The following is a 23,500-nucleotide window of genomic DNA, read 5'->3' on the forward strand; positions in this document are numbered from 1 at the left end:
TATGTTCCCTGATATGTGCCTGTCCTAGTTCTATGCCTTTTTCTTTCCTATGTTCCCCCTACACCTCTCATTGATGTGTTACATACTCTCACATCCCCCTCACTTTTATTTGTCGTGTTATGACTGCCCGTGGAGGAAGTCATGTTATTATGTGTCAATACTGTTGTCTTTGTATTATATCATTATTACCTACCTTTCAAAAGCACTTGATATTCGTTCATGCTCATATTTTTATCATGTTTATGCATTTCTTGGGTTTGCAACCGAACAATTGTGAGACGAAGTACAGTGCAGCACAGTCGGTAGGTCCCGGCTGCCAGCGTGGGAACAGCACAAGAGCGATTCGGTCAATCCAGAACTAGCTTCAGGCCTCATCAACTTCAACGTTAACAATCATGGTAGCACCCCGGGGAACACGCACTTTCATGCGTAACTGGTTTGCCATCGAGGTAATTTTTCAATGATTTGCGCGTTCGTGGGCTGATTGATTTACTACGCTCAGGCAATTCCTATGTGAGCTCGTATCTCCGCGTTGCTGAAGTTGAGTTTTATTGACGACCGAGCAGCTACGCCGTTATTGGCTTGGCCGTCGGTGGTGCAGGCTGGTATTTGACCCGTCTTGCTCGTGGTCCTACGGGTACATCACCTCCTTCCGACTTTATTCGCATTTGCTAATGAACGAGTGAACAGTCGTTTGGACGAAGAGTAACCCTACTCCCTGGAACGACGTCAAACAAGATGAAAACACCAAAATAATGGATGTCAACTCGAAGTTTGCAAAGAGGTGTGTTGTATACTCGATGTGTGGGCTGCGCTAACCCCATTGGTATTGCCAGCTGGTCGAGGGACAAGCTATAACTTAAGCTCGCGTTGGAGGAGTGATATACCTTTCTTTCAGTCGTGCTCGTTGTCATATTACAGTTTCAATTATATTTTGGAATCTGTTTTCCTCTATTCATGGCAGTTTCATGTGACCAGCGCATGTAATTTTCGGGCCGGATAGTTTGTGGTCTTGGGACCGGTTAGTCAGTGTAAAAAGACAACATGCAACGGATTGCGATTTTCTCATTGGCCATTACCTTATCTATCAAGTAGATCATGATGGTGGTCGACTTCGACGCTCCTGATCCTGCTTATCCTCTTCCTCCTCTGAACGAGATCCCGGACGATGATGCTGACAAGCCGAATGAAGAATACAAGCTGGTAACTTACATGCTCGGTAGATGATCTCGGTCCTGTGCTGACACTTGATCATCAGACTACAACGCCGAATGGCTTCCCTGCGATCATCTTTGGTGCTGCTACGTTTTCCCGCATCTATAACGATGCCGATCATAACTCTGGAGTAACACCATTGCGGGCTGCCAGACTGGCTCTACGGTATGTGATTTGCTAGATCACGCGCAATGTATTTCTGAGAAGTCGACAGCTATGGTATAAATGTGTTCGATACTGCACCATTTTACGGGGATTCCGAGATCATCCTCGGGAACGCTCTTCGAGCTTTGAGGCATGAATTCCCTCGAGAGTCGTATACGTTGGTAAGTGTACTCACGCAATGGTGCTGGAGGGTTAACAGTAATGCATGTAGTAGGTCACCAAAGTCGGTCGTTATCCTACCGGATTCGATTATGCCCCCGAAGCTATCGAGAGGAGTATTGCGCGCAGTCTTCGGCGCTTGCATACCAACTACTTTGACATCGTGTACTTGCATGATGTCGAATTCATTGCGGACGAGAAGCTCGCTAGAAGAGGAGGCAACCATGTTGCTGCTCTGGGGGAGGAGAGGGAACAATATGGGTTGAACGAAAGTCAGGAGGGTGAGATTTATACAGAAAAGGACCACAAAGTTTTGTCCGCTGTGAAGAAGCTTTTTGAGCTGCGAGATAGAGGTATTATCAAGCGAGTCGGGATCAGCGGTAAGTACAACTTCAGATTCTGACACTATCGATTTGCGGATACTAATAAGCGCGTGTCAGGCTTCCCACTTCCGACCCTCCTGCGCATTGCAATTCTCATCCAGAAGCGCCTCGGGAAGCCAGTGGACCTCGTGATGTCCTACTGCCACCTCACCTTGCAGAATAGCACGCTCGAGCAATTCAAATCTGCCTTCGGGCCACGCGCAGGGGTCAAGCAAGTTATCACCGCCTCGCCGATAGCTATGGCGCTCTTGCGACCTTCGCCCAGTCCCATTGCGTGGCACCCTGCGCCACTCGAGACCAAGGAGGCTGCGAAGAGGGCTGTGCAACTCAGTCAGGAGTGGGATGCGTCTGGGAATGGTCTTCCTGACTTGGCGCTGCAGTACACGTTCGCACGGGCGAGGGAGATCGGGGTGCCTGTCGCGGTGGGGCTTAGCACGCTTGAGGAGGTCCATGCGAGTGTGAAGGCCTGGCGTGAAGTGGATGCCGAGGGGTTAACGGCGAAGGAAGAGTGGGTTACTCGGGTTAAGAACGTGCAGGACCTGTTCAGGGATGTGCAAATGCTGGACTACTCTTGGGCGACACCTTGATTTACCTCGGTGAGGGTGAGCAGCGCGCGGTACCACTAAGTTTATCGGAACAGTAGTTGAACGCGTTGATAAACCAAACGATATTTGAATTGATACAAACAAAACAAACTACAATTACTAGTATGCAAGCACAAAATCACCGTGTCTTGATAATTCCTGCGTTGATGAGTTTCATAATCTTCTGGCGTACAACAGGGTTTTTCATGTGGTCTTGTAATGCGCCGGGATTACCTTGCGCTTGTTGCAGAATCTGCTGCATTACGGGGTCGCCCATAATTTGCTGCACGAGAATTTTTGGTAAACACTACAACTACATAGCAAGATCAGATGACACTCACGGCAACTTCGGGGTCCTTCATGGCTCGCTCAAGGGTCTGTTCCTCTGTCTCGTCAGCACGCTGAGTGAACATGGCTTGCTGGATCTTGAACTCCTGAGCCTGAATCTCTTGCGCGTGTGCATTGGCGGTGTCGGCTGATGAAGCGGCTTGTAGGGCTTCAAGAGCCTTACTATATTCGCGCATGGTTTGCAGGATCGTGGCTTTCCGGATATATGCCTTGACTGAAGCGACGTTCAAAAATAGTCCACGAAGAATCAGAAGCAATCAAAACTCACCGAATGCGGGATCGACCTCGATTGCTTTGTCGGCATCCTTGAGCGCTTCAGCCAGTGCCATAAGTTTCATGTACGCTGCTGCTCTGTTGTTGTATCCCCTTGCATCGGAGGGATCACGCTTGATACTTTCTTCATACAATTTCACGGCCTTTGCAAAGTCACCACTCTTGAATGCAGCATTACCTTCCTCGCGCGCAGTAGCAGACTTGGCGGGGTCGATGTACGCCTGGCGCTCGGCCTCGACGATGGCTTTCTCGGTGGCTTGAAGCTTTGCGAGGATGGTAGCGTCACGGTGTTCAGCGAGTGACTTTTGGTAGTACTTCTTTGCGGACACTAGGTCGTTCTTTGCGGTGTACGCAGTTCCGATACGGCCAAAAATTTTGGCAATGATCTTGTAGTCTGCCCGGAGCTGTGTCATGCGTCAGCAGACGTCTGGTGCATGGAAGAGAACGACTCACTCCTCGGCCTTCCTCAACAGCCAACTCGCACGTTGCGATACATTGATCGTACTCTTTCGCCTCGAGATAAGCAGCGCCGAGATTGCCGAGGAACGTGATGTCCTTTGGCCACAAATCCCAAGCCTTCTTGAAGTATTCTGCGGCTTCAGAAAAGCGTTGCGCCTTATAGTGCTCTGTGCCCTGCGCCTTTGCGGCGAGAGCATCTGCCTTGGCTTTGGCTTCCTCAGCGTCTTCATCTGTCATTTCGACATCTTCTGGCTCGGGGGCTGGTGCTGCTGGTGCCGGTGCCGGCGTTGGTGCTGGCGGAGCCTTCGATGAGGATGCAGATGATGTCGGACGTGTTTGACGCGTTGGGGGAGGCCCATGCTTGAAACCGGGTGGGAGCCCGTCAAAGTCATCGTCGCGCGAAAAGCCTTGCATATCGATGCCCATGGCGACACCAAGGACGTCGATCATGCGGGAATCTGACTGGAGAGCTCTATAAGGAATGGTTGAGTACTGCCAAGGAACGGTGGTTTTTGAATTGAACATACGAATCAGCGAGTGCGGGGTTATTTTGGAATTGTTGAAGCTGTGGAGGTCGTTTAATTATATTGAGCGGGATGTTAGGCAGTGATCTACCTTTTGCACGAACGCTGGGTCGGAGAGATGTTTTTGTGTTCGGGGATTAGTTGCCAGCTTGCCGATGAGGTTTGGATCTGAAAAATATTTTCCGAGGCCTAAGGATTCAGATACAGAATCCCTGCCTGCAGTGAGGAGTCAACGACTGTTTTCATCTGGGTGAACGAAGGTAGCCTACCCTTTGCATCTTTCACCTCTTGTAAACCCTTGCGCAAGGCAGGGCTGTCCTCGAATTTAAGACCAGCTTCGTATGCCTCGACAGCCTCATCATATCGTCTTGCACCGTGCAATGCAGCCCCTTTTCTCGCGTAACCTTTGGACCACGACTGATTGAGCTTGATGCACTTAATCGCCGCATAGGTATCAGCATGGCAGACCCGAATCCGACTCGGATATAGCTCACCTGTTCTGCATCCACTAGTGCTTCAGCCCACTGCTTCTTGCCAGCTTTCGCGGCACTCCGATTGGAGAAAAGGACGTGGTTGGAAGGGTCGATGGCGATGGCAGCTGTGAATAGCTCGATCGCCTTGTTGTAGTCCTTGCCAGCAAAAGCCTTGTTGCCCTGGTCTTTCAGGGCATTTACCTGTAAAGTGTTTCTTTGCGTGAGATTGTCCGGCTAAGCAATGAACTTTATACACACATCTGACATGCTCGTTGAGATTGATGGAGTTTGTGGTAAAGATGAATCCTTCGAGACTTTGTAGTATTTCCTTGATATCTGTGCTTCCCCTCTGGTACTTTTATACAATCCCTATCCGTCTAGACCAAATTCAAGGAACTTTCTAGAATTTTCGAGGACTAAGCGTCCAGGATTGGTTCCTGGCAGCGCCCAAAAACGTCATCTTAATCTGCTACCTTACATGTCTCCTTATGATCTTTTTCTAATATCCCTCTCGACGGTTGGTACAATTCCCGACAGACCTCTCAACCTATCTATCTGAGGATGCGATGTCGAACTTGGTCGTGATTGGCTTGCGTTTGTGAATGCGAAATTCGATGGGTCTCCGAGTCGGCCTCCAGAAACGGACATCGCTCGGCTTTCTGGTGGTCATAGTTGGAAATTCAAGCCTAGAGGTATGTGTATATTGTTCGAATTATTTTCATCTGTCTGAATGATCGTTTGTGCGGATCTTTCCCTATCTTTCCTCTCCGTCCTCTGTTGTTACAAACTCAGAAGTTGCAGCCACCCAAGTAGGTTTATCTTCTTCATCTCCGTCATGTTTGTCTATACTTCCGCGAAATGAACATGTTACGGACAATTGTTTTTGGTGGCTACATATGAAAGATCAGCTCTGAGTAAATTGGCGGTTGCTCACGGCCTTCGGGCAGCCTCCAACTTATCTATGTTTGCGACAGGCTATATCTCAACACGTGGGTACAAAATTCTGTGGGTCTCGCTCATCACGAACGTTCGAGGGGTGCCATGGGTCAGTGTGTCAAGATCTTGAGTCTTGACACGTCTTGTGGTCATGACGGGGCGGCGCTTTCTACGAGGATAACGTTTTTGACAGCTATATTTACGGCCACGAAACGACGGTGCAAAACGGCCAACCAACCAGGTGCGTATCAAACAGCATTGTTCAGAATGTACACCGACGGACCCTTTCCGATTTCCCAGCTCGGCGTGCAGGCCACGAAGGCCCTGCATACATCCGATGAACTTGTCGAAGAACATTCTATCCCCATCCTCTCCACGACCTCCGAAGCAGTAGGCACTAACATATACGCGCGGGTTACAAGCCGCCAGATGTCACAACGGGCAATACTTCAAACACATTCGGCAGTACATCATCGTCATCGTTATGTATTGTATGACTCCGTGCATCGCTAAACACATTAATATTACTTGCTCTGCGAGGTAGTGCGACTTCTTTTTGACTTTCATCTCGATCCTTCCAATATGTATCTCGATGATTATACATCCAGCGCGGGCATGCTCACACATTAAGATGACTATACATGTTTTCACCGCGATGAACGACGCTGGGCCGCAGACGACCGACTAGTTGAAGCGTTACGCAAAAGAAGCACACAACTCCACTGTCTACAAGTTAACGAAGCTGGCACGATATTGGTTACTTTTTTTTATCTGGCCTTGTACGTCGTCTGCTTTTTTCGCCAGCTGCTGCTCATGGTACGAAAGCCAAGAAAGCCTTTAGAACCAACGACTCTCTACAATCAAAGTCTTCTACTCTCACTACCCTTGCTTCCGAAGTCGCTGTAGATACTGTACGCATGGCATTGCGAGGTTCCAAGTTCCGGGATTCGGTGTGCTGCAGCGTTTCGCCTTGTTCTCTACAGGATGCTCATATAAAGACCATTTAGATCAGAAAACGGGACGGCGACAAGTGTACGGTCACTGGCAGAACAAACACGAAAGCAGGACCATATCCCCCAATACTTAAGGTTGCGCCAAGCTGCTCCTCATCCTCAGAATATTCGTTGCTTCACGAGTATTCTGAAAGTAACGTGTGTTCTCAACTGTTAAGTTGCTGTACCCGTCCAGTTGATTGTTTTCCAGCGCATCGCAGGAACGGTTGACATAATTAAGCGTTACACCGAGCTTCCTGAGAGCATCATAGACGACCTAGCTGATATCATGGACAGCCCAGAGAATGGAATGTTACTCGAGAGGTCGCTACACTCTGACTTCGACGACTACGAGTGGTGCCTGCACCCCACAGTATTGGTTAAGCTTTTATCGTGAAATTTCAGATACTCATGCCCTTGACAGCGTGTATTACATAAATATACAGTGCACTGGCTCCGTCCTACGTTGGGGTAGAAATAAATTCACGGAAGTCCAATTTCAGGGTCACTCTGAAACCGGTATTCAGCCTCCCAAGCCTACGTCTATCGCGCTTCACGCTGCAGTCGCCCATATTTTACATCTCAGTGGTGCCACAGAAGTCATAGACATTGTTTATGATGCATTCTTTGATGAAGATCATATGGTACCACCTGGAAATCGTGCCAGTCATGAAGATTTCCTTATCAGACTCTCGTTGATCGGGTTAACGACTAACAAACACCAATTGCCAACGAACATAGGAGCACAATGTTAGTGAGGCTGCGCTGATCCCCATTAAAGCCTAGTCAGGAGTCACCGCATGCCTAGTCACCAGGTGATTTTCCTTTCTAGTTATGTGTTCGTGTATCATGATCTGGCTCATTCAAGTTGCACACGTCGTGCTTGCAACGTTGCATTGCGAAGTACTAATTTCGCGTGTTTCCCTTTGGTCTATTCGCGTTGCTTCTCTTTGCATTGCTTTTTAATAATTCTCGACTCGCATGAACTTCAGGGAACTGGCCATCCACGACTAATTGCCCCTTGTCGATTGCTAGCAGGGCTAATGCCAAGGTCTGCAGCAGCTTACATTTTATCCAGTGCCTTCATTCTCGCCGACTTTCAGCAATCCCTACACCTAGAGTTTGCACGAAACGATGGTGATTTCGAGATGGAGGCCAATGATAATCATGGAAATGACTTTCAACTTGGTTCGCATCTCTTTGAATAGCGGCCACTATTACTTTTCTGAACATTCGACTATTTCAGAAGAACCAAGACAGCCTACAAGACAAATTCTGAGACCTTTTGACACCCAGCCTTAGAGGAGGATCTCCATTACTCCGACAACGCTGACGGTCAGGACCTTTCAACTCGAAATTCAACTGCAGGAATCCCAGCCCAATTCAGAATCTGACGTGTTCTTCTAACGTTAAGAAGGGACATGCACACTGCAGACCTCATTTGGTCTCAGTCGATTATACCCTCGCTGGCCCTCCTTACAGGGTGCAGTTACTTGCTAATGTCCTCAAATGAACGTTAGATTTTGCTAGGTCTCAATGTCTGGCGATGGCATAATTCGAAAGTTTGTGAACAACACCTCTGAGATGAAGAGACTGGCAGCTCATGACTTCCACATCTTGCAATTGTTTGTGTTAGGCAGTAAGCTCGCCGATGCCCCTCTTCCAGTTATTGAAGGGATTTTCCCTCCTGCTCACGACAGTGGTGCAATCTCTGTTATATCGACTCTCACAGTATTACAGTAACACTTTGGTTTTTCAGACATCATCGCCCCAAAAATCAAACTTCTCAGCCTTCCCCTTCGAATTCGGAACTCGAGTAAAATGAAGGCTTCTCGAAACCCATGCCTTGACGCGATAAGACAATTACTTACCCGACTTTTTTCCCATTGATGCCTTTTAGACTCGCACCTACCTGGGAAGAACGGAACGTGATGGCCGGATCTAAAAAACTAACGTACACTTCAACGAAATCCCAATGACAAATTTACCGTTCATGATGGACACTTGGCGCCGTCGAAATTTCCACTGCAGTAACAACCCTTCAACTTGGGAGGCAGTGCGCGGTTAAATGAGTAGGCTGTAGCTTCCTTGTCAAAATTTCGTTCACTCTCAAATTCATTGTCGAGCGGGAGAGCATATACAAGAAATCCAACCATCCTCCCAAAGACTTTCAATTTATGATACATCGGATGCATGTATATAATACACAAAAACGCAATACACAGAAAAAAAAACGCAGTATAAGTATATAGGTAGGAAAAACCAAAAAGAAAAAAAAAAATAGGTAACTAAGTAGGTATGCCGTACGTACATCAAGCGAAGGGATCGGACACGTGTTACAAGGGTCGTCGTGCGGTGGGTAAGACTTGGGTAATGGGTTTGTGTTGGGATGGGGAGCGTTGGAACGGGATGGGGGGGTGTCGTTCGATGGAGTTAGTTGATGGGGGTCAAGCTAAGCTTCCGGGATAGGAGGACTGGACTGGAGGGAGTGTGGGTGTGTGGGGAATAGTGGCTTGGTGTGGGGAGTGGGAGTTATCACTTGGCATCGGTATACATATCGTGAATATAAAAAGTACACTGTGAAATTTCAATCATGCATTCGCCATTCGATGAATACAACAATCAAACAAAAAAAAAGGAAAGGAACTACGCGTATGCGATGGATATGGACATGGGATGGAATGGCGCATGAGAGAAATGTTTATGAAGCATGGGAGATAATTAAGAATGCAGCGTCGGGTAGCTAGAAAGTGCGATGCAAAAATGCCAGATAGGTAAAGGTTGGGTAGAGGTATCTAGATCCAAAATGAAAATGAAAACGTACAGATGTCGTCGCAGTGCGTTGCGGCGTAGTAGTCGTGTTTGGTGTGGTGATCCTATGCAGCGAACAGCGAGCGGTTGATTACATGTGGCGCATGTCGTTGCTAATGCCCATGTCCAAGTCTCATCCTCTCTCCCCTGTAGGGCGCTGCATGACATCTAGAAACCGCGCCCACTCTGCCTGGCTTAATGACGCTCCCCACATCGAATCTTCCTCCACTGGCGTCGGGTATGTAAAGGGGTATGACGATCTGCTCCCTCCTATGCTGCCTTGCACAGGATAGGGCCGTGTGTCGGGGTAAGGTGCTTGAACATGTGTACCATCAGATGTAGGCGGATACGATCGTACAGAATCAGAATATGGTTGTGTTGGCACAGGTGGCGGTGGTGCAGGGTACGGATTCCCAGACCCTGATGCCGACCCTGATGCCGACCCTGACCCAGACGGTGGATATGGGTTTCGTGCAGGCGCAGGAGGCGGCGGATCCGGATACGTGCTCGCCGTCGTCGAGGCCGCAGAACCAGAAGCAGGCACCGTCCTCGAAGCCCCATCCACATACCTCGCACCCTCATACGACCCCCTCACATCACTATACCCCCTATTCTCAGGGTACGGATAAGGCGGGGATGTATTAGGCGGCACGTATCGCGGTTGAGCTGTATGTGTATGAGGCGGGTAATCCACGCTATTCCTCCTCACGCTCGCATTCGGGCTTCCGCCAAAAACCGCTGCGCCATTATTAGGACTTCCGGCTGCGTACCCGCCCGGTGGGCTGCCCATGTAACCGCTTGGACTGCCACCCGAGTAGTTGTGGGGGCTATCGGCTGCCCCGCTCCGCAATGAACGCGACTGGTCGTGATAGGGGAATGCGAGGGTTTTGACAAGCCCGAGGACACGTCCTTTGACACTTTCGCGTTCGCTTGCCTCCATGTCTGCGAATCCGACTTCGTAGAGGGGTTGAAGGGCGCCTAAGATATCGAGTGCGCGGTCTGCAACTGCTTGTCCGCGGCTTAAATCGAGAGTGCCGAGCGCTTTCTTGATGTTTGCACGGAAGAGGCCTGCGCCTGGTTGGTTTGGATTTGAGATGAGTTGGAAGGAGAAAAACATGGCAGCGCTGAATACGTGGAAGGGTCCCCAGGACATGTGGCCTGGTACTGCTAGGCTGGCATTTGCAAGAAAGTCTGGGCGGGCGTGATCGACGAGCGTGATAAGTTTGTCGGCGCTGCCTACTGCTATATCGAGGCTGTTTGCTTGGCGTTCGGATTTTGCAGCGTCTTTAGGGTCTTTCTCGGGTTTATCGTGCTTGTCTTTGTCATTGAGGAAAAGGGAGGGTGATGCGGAAGCGTATGGTCTGTGGAGTGTGAAGCGGATGTGGTAGTAGCTTGTTCGGATGATGACGCTTTGTACGCCCAGTCTTCTCGTAACTATGTCTGAGCTTGCGAGGGCGCGTGCAATTCTGAACTCGTCCAGATCGAGTTCTTGAGGTAAGTTGTCCATCCAGTTAGCGAGAGCTTTATCATGCGCCATGATCGTGTCGTATGACACGGAGCGAAGCGAGACGGCACTGTCCATGATGTCGCCTAGGACGTAGGCGAGGCGAAAGAGTGCGAGATTCGGGGCGTAGAGACGTGGTTGTGGAGGGTTTGTGGGAATGATGGGGGACACAGAGGGAAGTTGGGTGTCAAAGTGGTGGGAAGCTACGGCAAGAGGACGACCAAACATGAAGGCTTGCCACCTGGGAAGAATTAGGCGTGTACGTAAGAGAAACGAAGGAACGCACCGTTCGAGTAGTATAATATGCCACCATGCCCAACGTTTTCTCTCTGCAAGTTCCTTGTTCATTCTCCACCTAGATGGATCGCGGTGTAGGCCCATTGCAAGGCCCATACTGACTAATTCGGCCCGAATTGCCCAAATTTCTTCGCTATCTGTCTTGCTGAGATTGAGATAGTGAGAGCGGATCAGGAGGCATTCGACGAGTTCGAGGGTGTAAGTTCTGGACTCTGCACGATGTCGATCGAGTGCCGTGCGCATAACGTCGTAAAAGCGTTTTCCGAGTTCTTCATGGTTATCTGCTAGATGTGCGATGAGTGGGTCGCGGGGAGGCAAGTAATGAACGGCGATAGCCATGATCATGCAGACAGTCGCGAGGACGACTCTATCTGGAGAAGAGCCGCTCTTGAAGCGAGCCCACGCGGCAGTGAATGCGGGTTGGTTTACATGACGGTAAATCCAATTGCAGTATTCAAAATAGTAGATGACGAGGGTGTCGATTGTGTCGAGGGCTGGGAGGAGCTCTAGGAGGTCTCTGTCGTACTCATGAGTTGAAGCTGCGATTTCATCGTTGACGAGGCCTTCTTGAGATGGGTGCCTGTCCATTGGGTCGTCTGAAGCGCGCGCTTCGTTCTGGATTGTGTGAGGAGGATAAATGCATGAGAGGAAGAGAACTGACCATTGTGAGATGAGTAACGACAGAGGTAGTACCAGCGTAGAAGCCGCCGTGTCCCTGGGAGCCGATCATGCCGGGAGGATTATCGCGATCGACGGAGTCAGAATCTTGAGGCTCTTTCTTGAGTGGACTTGGAGGACCTGAAGGTGGAGGGTCGAGTGGACGTTTGAATGGAAGATTTCGGTGGTTTGCAATGATAAAAGTTTCGAGTAGCGAGACGCTGTGTTTCAAACGAGTTATTTCTTGCATTGGATCCACTCTAGAGGCATTTCTGGTTATGCATGAAGACATGAGACTGGTTGGAATGAAAGAAAAAATCATACTGGTCGTCTGAACGTAAGTTCAAGTCTGATTCATGCCCACGAGCATCCTGGTAGCATAAAGCAATGGTTCCTTTGTAACGTTGAGTAATTTTTTTTTTTGAAAAAAACAAGATGGTTTGAACTGACCTCTTAGAACACAACTCGAGCATGGTCGATTTCTGTTGTCGTCAGTAGTGGTTATTATTGAAATTGGCGTAGTTTACTGACCTATCACATTTGAGTTTTGAATTTCTACAAGGCTCGCAGTTGATAGCTTTTCTTGCTCTCTTTGTTGGTGGTCTTTGGTCTTGTTCGTTGGGAGGAGGACTCGTTCTTGACCTAACGTTCGTTGATCTTGGTTGAGTCTTTGAGCGTGGTTCGACGTCGGACATGACGCTCGAGGGAGGAATTGAAATCAGAACTGAGCCGTTTTCACTCGGGTTTTACGCTCATGTGCAATCTAACCCTAATCCGCCCCCACATGCGAGGCACTCTACTGCCATAAGAGATTATATTTCCTAATATAGTATTTCTTTCACTCGATTAGGATTCAATCTTACTATATTAAACACTCCGCCGGGCCCCTTTCAAGACAGGAATTTGCTTCCGCCGTCATTTTCCAATTTGGTTCCGACAACTACGCTCTGATCCACACTTTTCTATATTAGGTAATCTAATATTCATCTAAAAAAACGCGGCCTTTGTGTGCATTATTTGACCCTGACTATTAAAGGTACTCAACCCCCCCATCACTATCTCCGCCGTACAGATCTCGGTTGTCATCAACGCCGTCTCAACTTAACCCCCACGTAGTGTAAACCGGGCAATAAAATCGCTCTTCCCCACATGTTGGCTCCAGTCTCGTGACCTAGCCGTATCACATCCTCCTCCATATGCTTCACCCATCCTCCTCTCCACTCACGACAGGTCAAAGTTCTTATCTCACCGCAGGGTCTCGAACCTCTGCATTGTGATCACCTCAGACAATTATGCTCTGCAGATTTCTCGGTGAATGTGAATCTGGGGTGACTCGTTTTGACTTTGACTTTGAAACTGCAGATCTGAGATGCTAGTCCATGTAAATCTTGCATATGACAGGACGGTGGATCTACGATTTTTTAACGATGCGTCACTACGATCTGCGCTTTATTATGTCGCGGTACAATGTGCATGATAGGATCTGCGTCCATCTTCAATCCACTTGAAATTCCATCATGCGACGTCGGAATGATGGATTTTACGGGTTTTTTCACTGCAATTTGCACCCACTGGCTGGAGTTGCACTCTCCATATGTCGTGGTGGAATATACATGTGCACGACAACATCTACGCCAGCCATAGCCGTCGTCGATCAACGTGAAATGCCATCGTGTGGATGTTGCACACGTGTTCAAAGTTAACCTTGAACTATTGGGATTGGATATTTTAGTTCCAGATTCCTCTCGTGCTCCGCCACTGTCCTTGCTGTGCGCACTCTGCTACGGCCCCGCGGCTTCATCCAGGTGATGTTTGTTCCATCTTCCATTCGGCTGCATGTACCTGTTTGTTGCAGATCGAGCATGGCTCAACGCTATGCAATGCATATGCCCACGTCGTCTGCAGAACGAGTTGCGAGGTCCATACATGTCGAATTTGATCACGGTCTCTCATCTATTTCCCTACTGACCTCCGCAGCATGCATCTCCTCTACAGGGTCGTTTCTTTAGCATCAGGATTCCAGGTCCATCTGTGGCGGCATTCCATCCACCCATCAAGCTACCACGCACACGACCCCCAAAAAGCTCCACCATCTCTACCTATGTACGTCGAGAGAACCGGATGCACTCCACTATTCACACACCACATTGTTAGGCTGTTCATTCGATTGCCGGCCTTCTCCACCATTGGTGACCATATACTGCCATGCCGCCGGTATTGCAAAAAAAAAAACTCTTATCTTCGCTTGTGCTTCTATCAACGTGTCATTGGTAATTCGTTCTGCTTCTTGATCAAGGCTGTTCCGCTTCTTGCTTTCTGTTTTGTGCTGCCTGCCATAGGTTCTAGAAAGTGGTGTGCTTGTTGTTCTTGTTCTGCGGTCACAATATTGCGACATATCGCTATTGGATCTTGTGCAGACTCCTCGCGTTCACGCCACTTTGGATTCCAGGAATTGGCGTTCTCGTCGTCTTGTTCTTGTTCTACGCTCACGTTCACATCCCGTGCGATATGATTGCTATTGGACCCCAGCGCTGACTCTTCGCATTTGTGTTAACGTCGCCTGGGTGATGACAGCGGGACTCCGCCGTCTTTCAACATTCCATCTTCCGCTATTAGCTATCTTGACGCCGACGCGTTTGATATCTGCGATAAGTGCCGCAGAGCTCGTGCCACTGGGAACAGAACTAACACGCCACCATCATCACAAGAAAGGTCTTATTTGCTTTATAAGCGCCCATTTAACTTTGTCCTGTATCTGCCCTCGTACTATCTCACTATGTACTAGACCTCCACCACCTGAGCGGATGGGGATCAGACTTACTCATCTACCCGTGCGATTAACAATCCCAACGAGGTAAATGGAGACCATGGCGCCACTGTTAGTCGAACGTTCAACATTCAGCTATTTGTCATGTCCTAGTATTAATTCTGGGATGTCGATTTGCAGATATGATCAGTACTTCTTCGGACGCTGTACTACTCATAACGTGGGCCTGGGACCCGGACGTGCTGATTGAAGCTAGACCGGGATAGATATGGATATCTGGCGGCGCCGGATTGTACTCGGTCCCGATTTCTGGTCTCGCTGACACATACTCAATGTGGGGTCCTCAATGGTGCGATTCACGCACCCTTGCATGCATGCACGCATGCTGGTCTATCATTATTCACCCGAGGGAGAAAGATGACATGTGGGTAGAATTGCTTATGCACCCACATTTCTTCTATTTCTCTCGGTCACGGTGGGGTGTCCACCGTGGAAGCTTCTAATGGAGGTTAAACGACTCGGATACTGGTAGTAGCTCGATCACGGTCCGATACACGCATCACGCACGCTGACAGCAGTCTACGCAGTCCAGGGTGGACGAGATGTGTGACAGCACTCTCATCCCCTCATGAAACCGGGGCGTGTCTACTGTGGGAGTTTTTTGAATCTGAGAAAGGTTAATCTGATCTTCCTCTTTAGATGATTACGGAGTCTGAGAATGCTGGGCAGTGGTCACCGTGCTGCTTGTTTTCTGCCGTGTTCGCGATGAACTCATGTGAGCTCTACCATGTCTGCTGTGCCAGGTCACGGTGTGACATGTCATCCGAATTAGAGAGATGAAAACCTAGCTTCTAGTCCAACTCAGTCCGCTGGGTGGCGTGGGATGTGAGGCTAGTCTCCTTCAATCCAGGGACTCGATATTTATTTATTCCACAGTTGATGATCGTGTTGACGTCTGTCCGTCAGATTGGTGTGATCACGTTCTATGGATATTGATTTCGGGTTTGTGGCGCATGCCGCGAGTCATGCACAAATTGTGGAGATGAAGACATAGCTTCTGTTGCGACACGGCAACTTGAAAGACATGAGTCTTGATGGGTTTATACAATCCAGACATCGATGTTTAGGATTGGCTCGACAACTGATGTCGCCGAGACGTCGTCTGTTCGGGAATTCAGGTAAGGTTTGATGGAATTTTTGTTGGGCGTTATTGTACAACGGTGAGCTTGGAGTTCTAGAATTTCTGAGCGTGGCTGGCGTTGTTGGAGGCTGAGCTGACAAGGCTTCTCTGTTTTATAATGATTGGATAAACCTAACCACGTCGCGGGAGGGAACGAGACAGAACCTGTGTAAGTTCTTCACAGTTTAAAAGTCTTGCTCAAACTTTAGGATGAATTAGACAGTTTGACGTCTATCCGTTTATCAAGCAAACTCATGGTTGGTTATGTCCTGATGGAGACGCCGCACAAGTCCGACGACAGTCCAGAAATTCAAATTCCAGATCTAAAGGACAGGGGCCACCTCATGTCGACTCCACATCGTGGTAGTGTAGTAAATGTCCAATCTACGACCGAGCCAAACCGATCGATGGCCCGTCATTTATTGGATATTTTGCTCGATTGAGAGCACAGGGCAGTGAGTTCACTCCCTTTGGAAACAGGTAGTGGAGCGAGACATCTCATGGTCGCAGCCCTATCCCCAACCTCGCCGTTTCTTAATACTGCGGGACAATGAGTGACTTTTGCTCAAGTTTCTTATGCGCCATTTATATGATCATATCCCACGCTAAGACCTTTGCGGTATATTTTCATTCTGACAAATAGTTGGGTGGATATCTGAAGCATGCAACATGTACATGGAGTAAGGGTTGGAGTGCTTTATATAATAAGCAACGTCTTGCTTCCTGCCTGAGGGAGATAGGTAAATAAAATGCATCATATATATATATAAACTCGATGACTACCTCAACTAGGTTGTACCACAGCAAAGGTAGCAGCCGTCAGGTTTTGACCAGACTGCTGTGTAGTAAGGCCCGCAGTCAGCGGTAGCCTTAACCATGTAGCATATGGGTATGCATGACTTGTGGGCGATAGCTGACGTCACCCCAGCGGCAGCGGCAAGGATGGCGAGGTAGGCGAACTGATACTGAACCATCGGTGACTGTGCAACACCTCGAAAATTGGTTGTGTAATGTACGCAAAGGTGCTAATAATGGCACGTTGAGGAAGAGCTGAATGCGAAATGAACACGAGGTCACCGAAGTCTTTGATCACTTACCGTAAACAAGACGATTGTGTTTGAGGATTCGAGACTTATCACATCTGGCAATTTATATGCCAGTAGCTACCAGCCTGACGTAGCTTTGTCAGGTTTTAGCATGAGGTACCGTCCGACACCACGGTGATGAGAGGAAGAACCTGGCAGCTACAATATGGAGCCCTGGTACGTTCTTATCGTCAATTCAATACTAACAGAGGCAAATAGAAGGGGCGGGAGAGCTTTGGTCATAAATGTCAGCCAAGGAGGTCGGGACGATGCCTTGGACTGGGAGCATACAGAACACTTGGGGAAGGAAGTACAGTGGCATTCAATACTCGATATTCAACACTCAGGGATCCAGCATATTGCTACGAAATTGCGCAGCGGATCCAGGGCTGATCTTACGGCCATTATTGACCCGGGACGATGTCTCGGTCATGGTTGGTCGAGTGATACTCACGTCGATATTCAATGAATAGCTGCGCCAAGCAAGTCTGACCGTCACGTGACAGAAAGAGCGGTATTGCGCAAGGTACCTGCTGTACTGGTCATTAAAAGACAGCACTGGCAACAGAAGCTGGATTGCATGACAGAAAAAGTAAAAGGATCATCACCATAGTACTATTGAGCGAAATTCTCCCATTCACAAATTACGGAACAACGGCGCGAATTGAACGAGTGTTGAACCTAAAGTCTGGTTTCTAAGGGTCAGGCAACGGTGTTGAGTTACTCGGTGTATGATTTGTGAGGGTCAGGATCCAGGGTGCGACGTGCGTGCGGATTAATTGCTTAGACGAACGGCAATCGAGCCGCAGTGACAACGATAAGTACGTGCTGCCTCAAGATCCTAGACGTCAAGGGACCACTCCAACGATTTGGTCACCCACCAAAACACATGATGGTTAAGCAGAGTTCGGCGCTGTCCACCGGATTGACTCGGGTTCATGGCAAAAGACAAGACGAGGTCGACTCGGATGTCCGGTCATAAGCACCTCACTAAGATAGTATTGATCGTCGATGAACCCCGTGGTACACTTGGGCTGAAAAATGAATAATAGAATAGTTAATAGAACTCACAAAGATAAGATCATGATTTCAGCTTTGAGTCCACTGAAACTTTGATTGAAAACCTTTGTTTGTTTGCAATTGTGGTGGCACCGAGTCACCGAGTCTAGCTGTTTGGCAGTGCTTGACTCGGACTTGGAACACGATACAGGGTCACCGTGATTGCGACTCCGAACCTCTTAGACAATGTCAGGTCATAGACACCTTGGATTCAATCTGTTGTCTCCTCTATCCCCAGGTTGCCGTGAGTGTACTAATGCCTCAGTGAACTCGCAGGTTCTATGTGGCTCGCTGCATCAGAGCAATTAGCTAAGTCCTGTGAAGCTAGGTCCAAGCCATCATCACGGGCCTAGCTTGCCTGAGGGCACAGGCGCATCACCAGTTATAGTCGCTACAACGGCCGCCTGACTTCCAAAATTAAAATCAACTCCACTACCTGTAGTCATATGTTCGGTACCCCAATTACCATAGCCCGCGAGCCTCCCCGACGGCCACCTCAGCTCGACTTACACGATCCAATAATGGCACAACCTTCGGTCATTTACTATTTCGCCTCAACTATCATTAAGGCTGACGGCCGTCTCACTTTAAATTCTGTACAGAGATACTTAAGCACCTAATACACAGTCGGCATCTCGAGCTCCCAACGTGCCACAAGCACATGGTGCGTCACAGCGTGCGCTCTAAACGGAGCAAAGGCTAGTCGGATACTCCTGCAGGATCTTTGTGCTTGACAGCATTTCCTGTGCGTGAAGAGTTGATTCAAGCTGTTGTGGTATCCTAGCACTAACATCCAGAGTCAATACTCGGTGGTGGATCGTGTCCGAGTCATGGTGTCGCGGTACGTCATCGTTACTGAAGGCATCAACGGATTGTTAACAAGTCCCCGGAGCAGTACATCGTTGATATTTGGTTGGCAGGGGCCGGGTGGTATAATCACGCACCGACAAAGTACCGATTGAATAAGAACACTTCAGAACATCTTAAGGCTATCCACTTGTGCAAGATAAAAGCCGTAAGAACATTGTAATCTTGCTCTACTTTCCATTACACTGGTGAATGCATCACTACCTATCGCGAACAATGTTTATTCTTTTTGTAATCGTTTCTCTCATCTCATCAATTAATGCTACATCCATAATATCTCGCTCACAGTCCTACCCACTATCTCAGCCCGCTGTACATGGTCCTAAAACTCGATTAACCATAGGTAATAGATTCATCGCTCCCGATGGCTACAACCGCTCGTGAGTCTATTATCACGGCACTCGAAACTCCTTTCTGATCTTTGACAGAGCAACTGTTGTTGATGGCACATTTCCTGGACCTTTGATTACAGCCCAGAAGGTGAACTTTTGTTGAACTCCTTGTCGGGCGCCAGTGCTAACCTCTGAATAGGGAGATCATTTTGACATCGAAGTTGTCAACAAGCTGAAGGATGACTCGATGTTTGTGCTTACCAGTGTCATAAGTAGTGTCAAATCATCAATACTGTTATAATTAACATTGTTTACCACAGCACTGGCATGGTATCTCCCAGAATAAGACGAATTACGCGGATGGCACGTCCTTCGTCACACAATGCCCCATTACGCCGAACCACTCTTTTTTATATCCTTTCTCCGCCCCGAATCAGGCGGGCACTTACTGGTATCACAGTCATTATTCTGTCCAATATGTCAGTATTGCTCGAACCTTGCATGCGCATTAAAGAACTGACCTATGGAACAGTGTGATGGTCTCAGGGGACCCCTGGTAATCTATGATCCTCAAGACCCTTTGGCATACATGTACGATGTCGACGATGGTGAGCGGTAAATTGGTTCATATGAACCCTCTGACCATCATGTGTTTCCAGCAAGTACTGTGATCACGCTTGCCGACTGGTGAGTCTTGCGAACATGGGTAATCTGCCCGATTAAATCAGGATCACTAGGTATCATACTGTAGCTCCAGACTTACTTGACACTATACCTGTTGCCCAGTCTATGCTTATCAACGGACACGGTCGCTATGCTGGTGGACCCCAGTCTGAGCTTGCTGTGATCAACGTCATGCCGGGGAAGCGATATCGCCTGCGCTTGGTTCAAATGTCATGCGACTCCAACGTCCTGTTCTCCATTGATGGCCATAATTTAACTGTCGTCGAAGCGGATGGACAACTGACAGTACCTCTGGTGGTAGATCAGCTCCAGATTTTTGCAGCTCAGCGCTACTCTGTGATTCTAGTAACCGATCAGCCAGTAGATAACTACTGGGTACGCAGTCTTCCAGATACGGCAAATGCGACCTACGATGGGGGAATGAACTCTGCTATCCTACGTTACCAAGGCGCCCCAGAGGCTGACCCGACTACACCTACGAACCCATTGCAAGAGACAAACTTGCACGCTCTAATCAACCCCGGTGCTCCTGGCATTTCAGAGTATGGTAAGGCAGATATCAACATCGCCCTCGATGTTTCCGTCACTGGCCTACAATTCTTTGTCAATAATGTCACATTCCAATTCCCCACCGTTCCTGTTCTACTCCAAATCCTTAGTGGAGCTCGAGACGCTTCTCAGCTCCTCCCACCCGGGAGTGTGTACGTTCTCGAGGCCAACAAAGTGATAGAGTTGACGGTGGCAATAACTGGTCCAGGCGGACCTTTGCGTCTTTTCCATTCATCCAATATCTTATGTCACTCATATATATTGTACCAGCATCCCATACACCTTCACGGGGTAATTTCGCCGTGACTTTGAAGGCACATTTAGCTGGTTACTCATGAGTATTAGCATACATTCGATGTTGTACAGAGCGCGGGAAGCAGTACCTTCAATTATCAGAACCCCGTTCGCCGCGATGTAGTCAGTGCTGGGAGCGCTGGGCAACAAATGGTGATACGATGGGTCACCGACAATTCTGGTCCCTGGTTCTTGCATTGGTATGACGTCATTTTATCGAGTTTTTCAAGAAGAATACTAACTCCGAACCAACAGTCATATTGACTGGCATCTTGCAGAGTATGCGTGTAAATTTTCTCATGAACTCAATGGCTAATTCTTTAAATCCAGTGGTTTTTCCGTGGTGATGGCGGAAAGTCCCTCGGATACCGACGCACATGTGAGCCCCGTGCCGTGTAGGTCATACGTCAAGAAACTGTATTTCTACGGCTGAGCTGCTTTACAGATGAATGGGATCGTTTATGTCCAATCTATGACAATTACCAGGGATTGCCTCCTACGTTACCTGAGGGAGGTTTAGATCTTAATTGACCAATATAGGGCTTTAGTCCTACTCTATAAGGTTTTTATTTTATTTTTGAATCTTGATATCAGAGAACAATTAAGTCGGGCAAAGTACTGTATTGAGCGGGTATTTTATTTACTATTTTATTTTGCACTTGGCAGTTCCATGTGAGAGTTGTGAGGGACAGATGGAGCCAATTTGAATGTTGACGTTGAATGTGTACATTTCAACTGGCTGACTCGGTTAAAGGGACCAGGCTGCGGGCACCACCTAGCATTCTGGCATTGCGCGGCTCTTTACAAAGGTTTACTCATGAAGGAAGAACAATTCTTCAGCGCTTCAACCACCTCCATATGTATCTCTTCAGCGAGGCGACCTTTTAAAGCCTAATTTCTTTAGCAGTATTTGCTTAGTCATCATAAATCTCTCAGTCTATACGTTGTTTCTCAGAGAACTGGCAGCTGAGCAGGCGAAGCCCAGCTAGCGCCGTGCACACTTACAACCAAGCCAATGCGTTTTGAACGTTCTGCACAACCCTGCAAGTGCAAGTGCTGGTTGAAGCAGGTTTACCATCTTGCAGCTCGTTTGACAGTTGACTCCGAGTCATCACTGAGACCAGCAGGGTCAGCACTACTATTTATGTGCCAATGCAATAAGATATTGCAGTCGCGAAATGCGCCATGGTGCATAACCTGGCTCCTGCCTGCGTATACCTGCTAGTTGCGCGATTGTAACAATGACCCACCTCCCCACAAGTATAGGTCCACCGTGACTGTTTAGGTCCCAATATCATCTACTCGGACCATAGTGGCAGGCAGATCAAATCTTGGTACTGATCACTGTCCACCTGTGACGTAATGAAAGGAGCACGATATGGCGGGCACGGTGAGGGTGCCAACGACGAACTTCCGAGCAAGCGACGTCACGGGAAAGGGTTTATGGAGAAGCCTGTCTAGCAAGTGGGGTTTTCTACCATGTGGTAAATCGGAAGGGCACATACATCGTAATAATTGGGTTCCCCAGCAACAGGCACTCTGGAGACATTGAAGGCACAGGAAGGGCCAAGAACTATGCATCATGCCTGGCAAAACCCAATTAAGGGGGGCATTATGCATTATGTGACCAGCAGGAGGTACCAAAGCAACAAGGTACGAGAAAGCCCATCAAGGAGACTCTGGCTAAATCGCAAACCGCGGAAAGAGGTATAGTCCATGCGACCTCGAAATATATAAAAGACCTCCTTGCTGAGACTCTAAGTTCTCCGATCCACATCCAATCTCAACTAATATACAGCTTGGAACAACGTGACACGTCTTCACCAGGAACTTGACCTTTCAGCCGCAAGTGTCTTTGCGTTATCACGCTGCATAACTTTTCACCCGACTCGGACTCACTGAGACTCTTCTCGCAGCAACAACCTCGGCAAGCCTGAGGAAGCGACGATCATGCTCACTTTCTATGCCGACATGGAAGGCCTCTACCAGGACTTCTTCCCTGTAGTTTGGAAGTAAGTGCGCCTGCCTTTGCTCACGACGATTTCAAACCTTGCAATATTCCAGGGTCAGCAAATTCGAGAAGACAGGTGAGTGTTTCTAATCTTTCGTTTCCCAGTTGCCAACTTACACATGCCCCCTCTTTCCAGGTCCATACAGGGCTCACGCGACCTATACGAGCTAGTAAGACAGAAGATATAGATAATGCTTGTATCCAACCTATAGACTTACTTTCTCCAAACCGCGGGTCGTGGATATGAACATCATCGACGCTGAAATTTGCGTTAAGATCAATGTGAGCGACTCTCGTACTCTCTGCAATTCGTAACACCAACGCAAGTCATGACGCAGGTCAGCGAAAAAACAACACTGACCGAGGCCAACGATGTCTATCATTTCTCTGTATGTCTGACTTTTTAATCTCTATCTTTACCACTCACGAATGTCTCCTAGTATAGATGCCTCTGGTGTCTTGCGGGCTATGAACATTAGGACCATTCAGGATCTTACAGTCGGTTTATGACCATCGTAGTCTCCTTTTCTCACCTCAGTACATTGTCAATCACCAGGTTTCATGAGTCCAGAAGACTTGATACCCAAGCCTGTACTCGACTTCAATGGTATTGGGTATGTTGTCTTTCCTCTCAGCCTCTTTCTTTTTCAGAGCGCTCACAGTACAAAACGTATAGATGGCAGTCAAATCACTGCTCGATTCACTCCAGTCCTGCACGCCTACATTACGTCGGACTGTCAAGAGGCCGCAATCATACGAGCTGCCATCGACACCTCTACGATCTGGCCGGGCTTGCCGAGAGCACGACTTGGACCCTTAAACGCGACGCAGCCACTGGACATTGCGCCTTCGTTTTAAAGAGTGCGAAATCGCTGCGCCTAACTATCTGTCC

At 48.4% G+C, this 23,500-nt stretch overlaps 8 protein-coding genes across 8 annotated transcripts; 6 read left to right on the forward strand and 2 right to left on the reverse strand.

The window, feature by feature from the left end:
• Positions 1 to 269: 269 nt before the first annotated feature.
• On the forward strand, positions 270 to 1,074 carry EDB93DRAFT_1117798 (uncharacterized protein). Its single transcript, XM_041448391.1, has 5 exons — positions 270 to 449; positions 503 to 513; positions 567 to 637; positions 691 to 784; positions 837 to 1,074. Exons 1-5 carry the CDS (start codon positions 396 to 398, stop codon positions 856 to 858), a joined length of 252 nt encoding a protein of 83 aa, XP_041312784.1. The 5' UTR covers positions 270 to 395; the 3' UTR covers positions 859 to 1,074.
• EDB93DRAFT_1117800 (Aldo/keto reductase family-domain-containing protein) lies at positions 1,075 to 2,625 on the forward strand. The gene is made up of 5 exons (XM_041448392.1): positions 1,075 to 1,203; positions 1,259 to 1,380; positions 1,430 to 1,541; positions 1,595 to 1,919; positions 1,980 to 2,625. Exons 1-5 carry the CDS (start codon positions 1,099 to 1,101, stop codon positions 2,507 to 2,509), a joined length of 1,194 nt encoding a protein of 397 aa, XP_041312785.1. The 5' UTR covers positions 1,075 to 1,098; the 3' UTR covers positions 2,510 to 2,625.
• EDB93DRAFT_1198312 (chaperone) lies at positions 2,626 to 5,004 on the reverse strand. Its single transcript, XM_041450912.1, has 9 exons — positions 4,842 to 5,004; positions 4,605 to 4,784; positions 4,380 to 4,545; positions 4,202 to 4,326; positions 4,114 to 4,151; positions 3,581 to 4,058; positions 3,123 to 3,531; positions 2,848 to 3,068; positions 2,626 to 2,789 (listed from the first exon to the last, which is right to left on the reverse strand). Exons 1-9 carry the CDS (start codon positions 4,848 to 4,850, stop codon positions 2,646 to 2,648), a joined length of 1,770 nt encoding a protein of 589 aa, XP_041312786.1. The 5' UTR covers positions 4,851 to 5,004; the 3' UTR covers positions 2,626 to 2,645.
• A 20-nt stretch (positions 5,005 to 5,024) lies between these two features.
• EDB93DRAFT_440941 (uncharacterized protein) lies at positions 5,025 to 6,207 on the forward strand. Its single transcript, XM_041456376.1, has 6 exons — positions 5,025 to 5,275; positions 5,376 to 5,392; positions 5,457 to 5,497; positions 5,558 to 5,628; positions 5,713 to 5,760; positions 5,820 to 6,207. The coding sequence occupies exons 1-6, from the start codon at positions 5,186 to 5,188 to the stop codon at positions 6,030 to 6,032; spliced, it is 480 nt and encodes a 159-aa protein (XP_041312787.1). The 5' UTR covers positions 5,025 to 5,185; the 3' UTR covers positions 6,033 to 6,207.
• Positions 6,208 to 6,211: 4 nt separating this feature from the next.
• Positions 6,212 to 6,997, forward strand: EDB93DRAFT_440919 (uncharacterized protein). The gene is made up of 4 exons (XM_041456375.1): positions 6,212 to 6,298; positions 6,345 to 6,469; positions 6,527 to 6,670; positions 6,723 to 6,997. Exons 2-4 carry the CDS (start codon positions 6,437 to 6,439, stop codon positions 6,906 to 6,908), a joined length of 363 nt encoding a protein of 120 aa, XP_041312788.1. The 5' UTR covers positions 6,212 to 6,298; positions 6,345 to 6,436; the 3' UTR covers positions 6,909 to 6,997.
• A 2,458-nt stretch (positions 6,998 to 9,455) lies between these two features.
• EDB93DRAFT_1218856 (fungal-specific transcription factor domain-containing protein) lies at positions 9,456 to 12,548 on the reverse strand (the record flags this gene model as incomplete). Its single annotated transcript, XM_041451111.1, has 7 exons — positions 12,312 to 12,548; positions 12,231 to 12,262; positions 12,105 to 12,174; positions 11,785 to 12,052; positions 11,113 to 11,738; positions 10,093 to 11,067; positions 9,456 to 10,023 (listed from the first exon to the last, which is right to left on the reverse strand). Exons 1-7 carry the CDS (start codon positions 12,473 to 12,475, stop codon positions 9,456 to 9,458), a joined length of 2,703 nt encoding a protein of 900 aa, XP_041312789.1. The 5' UTR covers positions 12,476 to 12,548.
• A 6,406-nt stretch (positions 12,549 to 18,954) lies between these two features.
• Positions 18,955 to 21,128, forward strand: EDB93DRAFT_1076199 (laccase; the record flags this gene model as incomplete). The annotated part of the gene is made up of 11 exons (XM_041445215.1): positions 18,955 to 19,118; positions 19,167 to 19,218; positions 19,270 to 19,347; positions 19,391 to 19,549; positions 19,603 to 19,678; positions 19,730 to 19,757; positions 19,808 to 20,594; positions 20,649 to 20,797; positions 20,853 to 20,876; positions 20,928 to 20,992; positions 21,043 to 21,128. The coding sequence occupies 11 exons, from the start codon at positions 18,955 to 18,957 to the stop codon at positions 21,126 to 21,128; spliced, it is 1,668 nt and encodes a 555-aa protein (XP_041312790.1).
• Positions 21,129 to 22,980: 1,852 nt separating this feature from the next.
• Positions 22,981 to 23,466, forward strand: EDB93DRAFT_1245612 (uncharacterized protein; the record flags this gene model as incomplete). The annotated part of the gene is made up of 4 exons (XM_041452336.1): positions 22,981 to 22,997; positions 23,049 to 23,110; positions 23,165 to 23,222; positions 23,271 to 23,466. The coding sequence occupies 4 exons, from the start codon at positions 22,981 to 22,983 to the stop codon at positions 23,464 to 23,466; spliced, it is 333 nt and encodes a 110-aa protein (XP_041312791.1).
• Between the last annotated feature and the right edge of the window lie 34 nt (positions 23,467 to 23,500).

Source organism: Suillus bovinus, assembly GCF_016758785.1.
Source record: "Suillus bovinus strain UH-Sbo-P2 chromosome Unknown EDB93scaffold_3, whole genome shotgun sequence".
Lineage (NCBI taxonomy): Eukaryota > Fungi > Basidiomycota > Agaricomycetes > Boletales > Suillaceae > Suillus > Suillus bovinus.

Bases quoted from the DNA above. Each gene is read 5' to 3' on its own strand.
- EDB93DRAFT_1117798 (XM_041448391.1), top strand. From the start codon at position 396: ATGGTAGCACCCCGGGGAACACGCACTTTCATGCGTAACTGGTTTGCC. The intron at 638-690 runs GTACATCACCTC...ACGAGTGAACAG, and splicing joins TCTTGCTCGTGGTCCTACGG to TCGTTTGGACGAAGAGTAAC. The intron at 785-836 runs GTGTGTTGTATA...TGGTATTGCCAG, and splicing joins AACTCGAAGTTTGCAAAGAG to CTGGTCGAGGGACAAGCTAT.
- EDB93DRAFT_1117800 (XM_041448392.1), top strand. From the start codon at position 1,099: ATGATGGTGGTCGACTTCGACGCTCCTGATCCTGCTTATCCTCTTCCT. The intron at 1,204-1,258 runs GTAACTTACATG...CTTGATCATCAG, and splicing joins CGAATGAAGAATACAAGCTG to ACTACAACGCCGAATGGCTT. The intron at 1,542-1,594 runs GTAAGTGTACTC...TGCATGTAGTAG, and splicing joins CTCGAGAGTCGTATACGTTG to GTCACCAAAGTCGGTCGTTA.
- EDB93DRAFT_1198312 (XM_041450912.1), bottom strand. The intron at 4,152-4,201 runs GTAGATCACTGC...CGACCTCCACAG, and splicing joins ACCCAGCGTTCGTGCAAAAG to CTTCAACAATTCCAAAATAA. The intron at 4,059-4,113 runs GTATGTTCAATT...CATTCCTTATAG, and splicing joins AACCCCGCACTCGCTGATTC to AGCTCTCCAGTCAGATTCCC.
- EDB93DRAFT_440941 (XM_041456376.1), top strand. From the start codon at position 5,186: ATGCGAAATTCGATGGGTCTCCGAGTCGGCCTCCAGAAACGGACATCG. The intron at 5,629-5,712 runs GTCAGTGTGTCA...CGTTTTTGACAG, and splicing joins ACGTTCGAGGGGTGCCATGG to CTATATTTACGGCCACGAAA. The intron at 5,761-5,819 runs GTGCGTATCAAA...CCGATTTCCCAG, and splicing joins CAAAACGGCCAACCAACCAG to CTCGGCGTGCAGGCCACGAA.
- EDB93DRAFT_440919 (XM_041456375.1), top strand. From the start codon at position 6,437: ATGGCATTGCGAGGTTCCAAGTTCCGGGATTCG. The intron at 6,470-6,526 runs GTGTGCTGCAGC...AAGACCATTTAG, and splicing joins GTTCCAAGTTCCGGGATTCG to ATCAGAAAACGGGACGGCGA. The intron at 6,671-6,722 runs GTGTGTTCTCAA...ATTGTTTTCCAG, and splicing joins ACGAGTATTCTGAAAGTAAC to CGCATCGCAGGAACGGTTGA.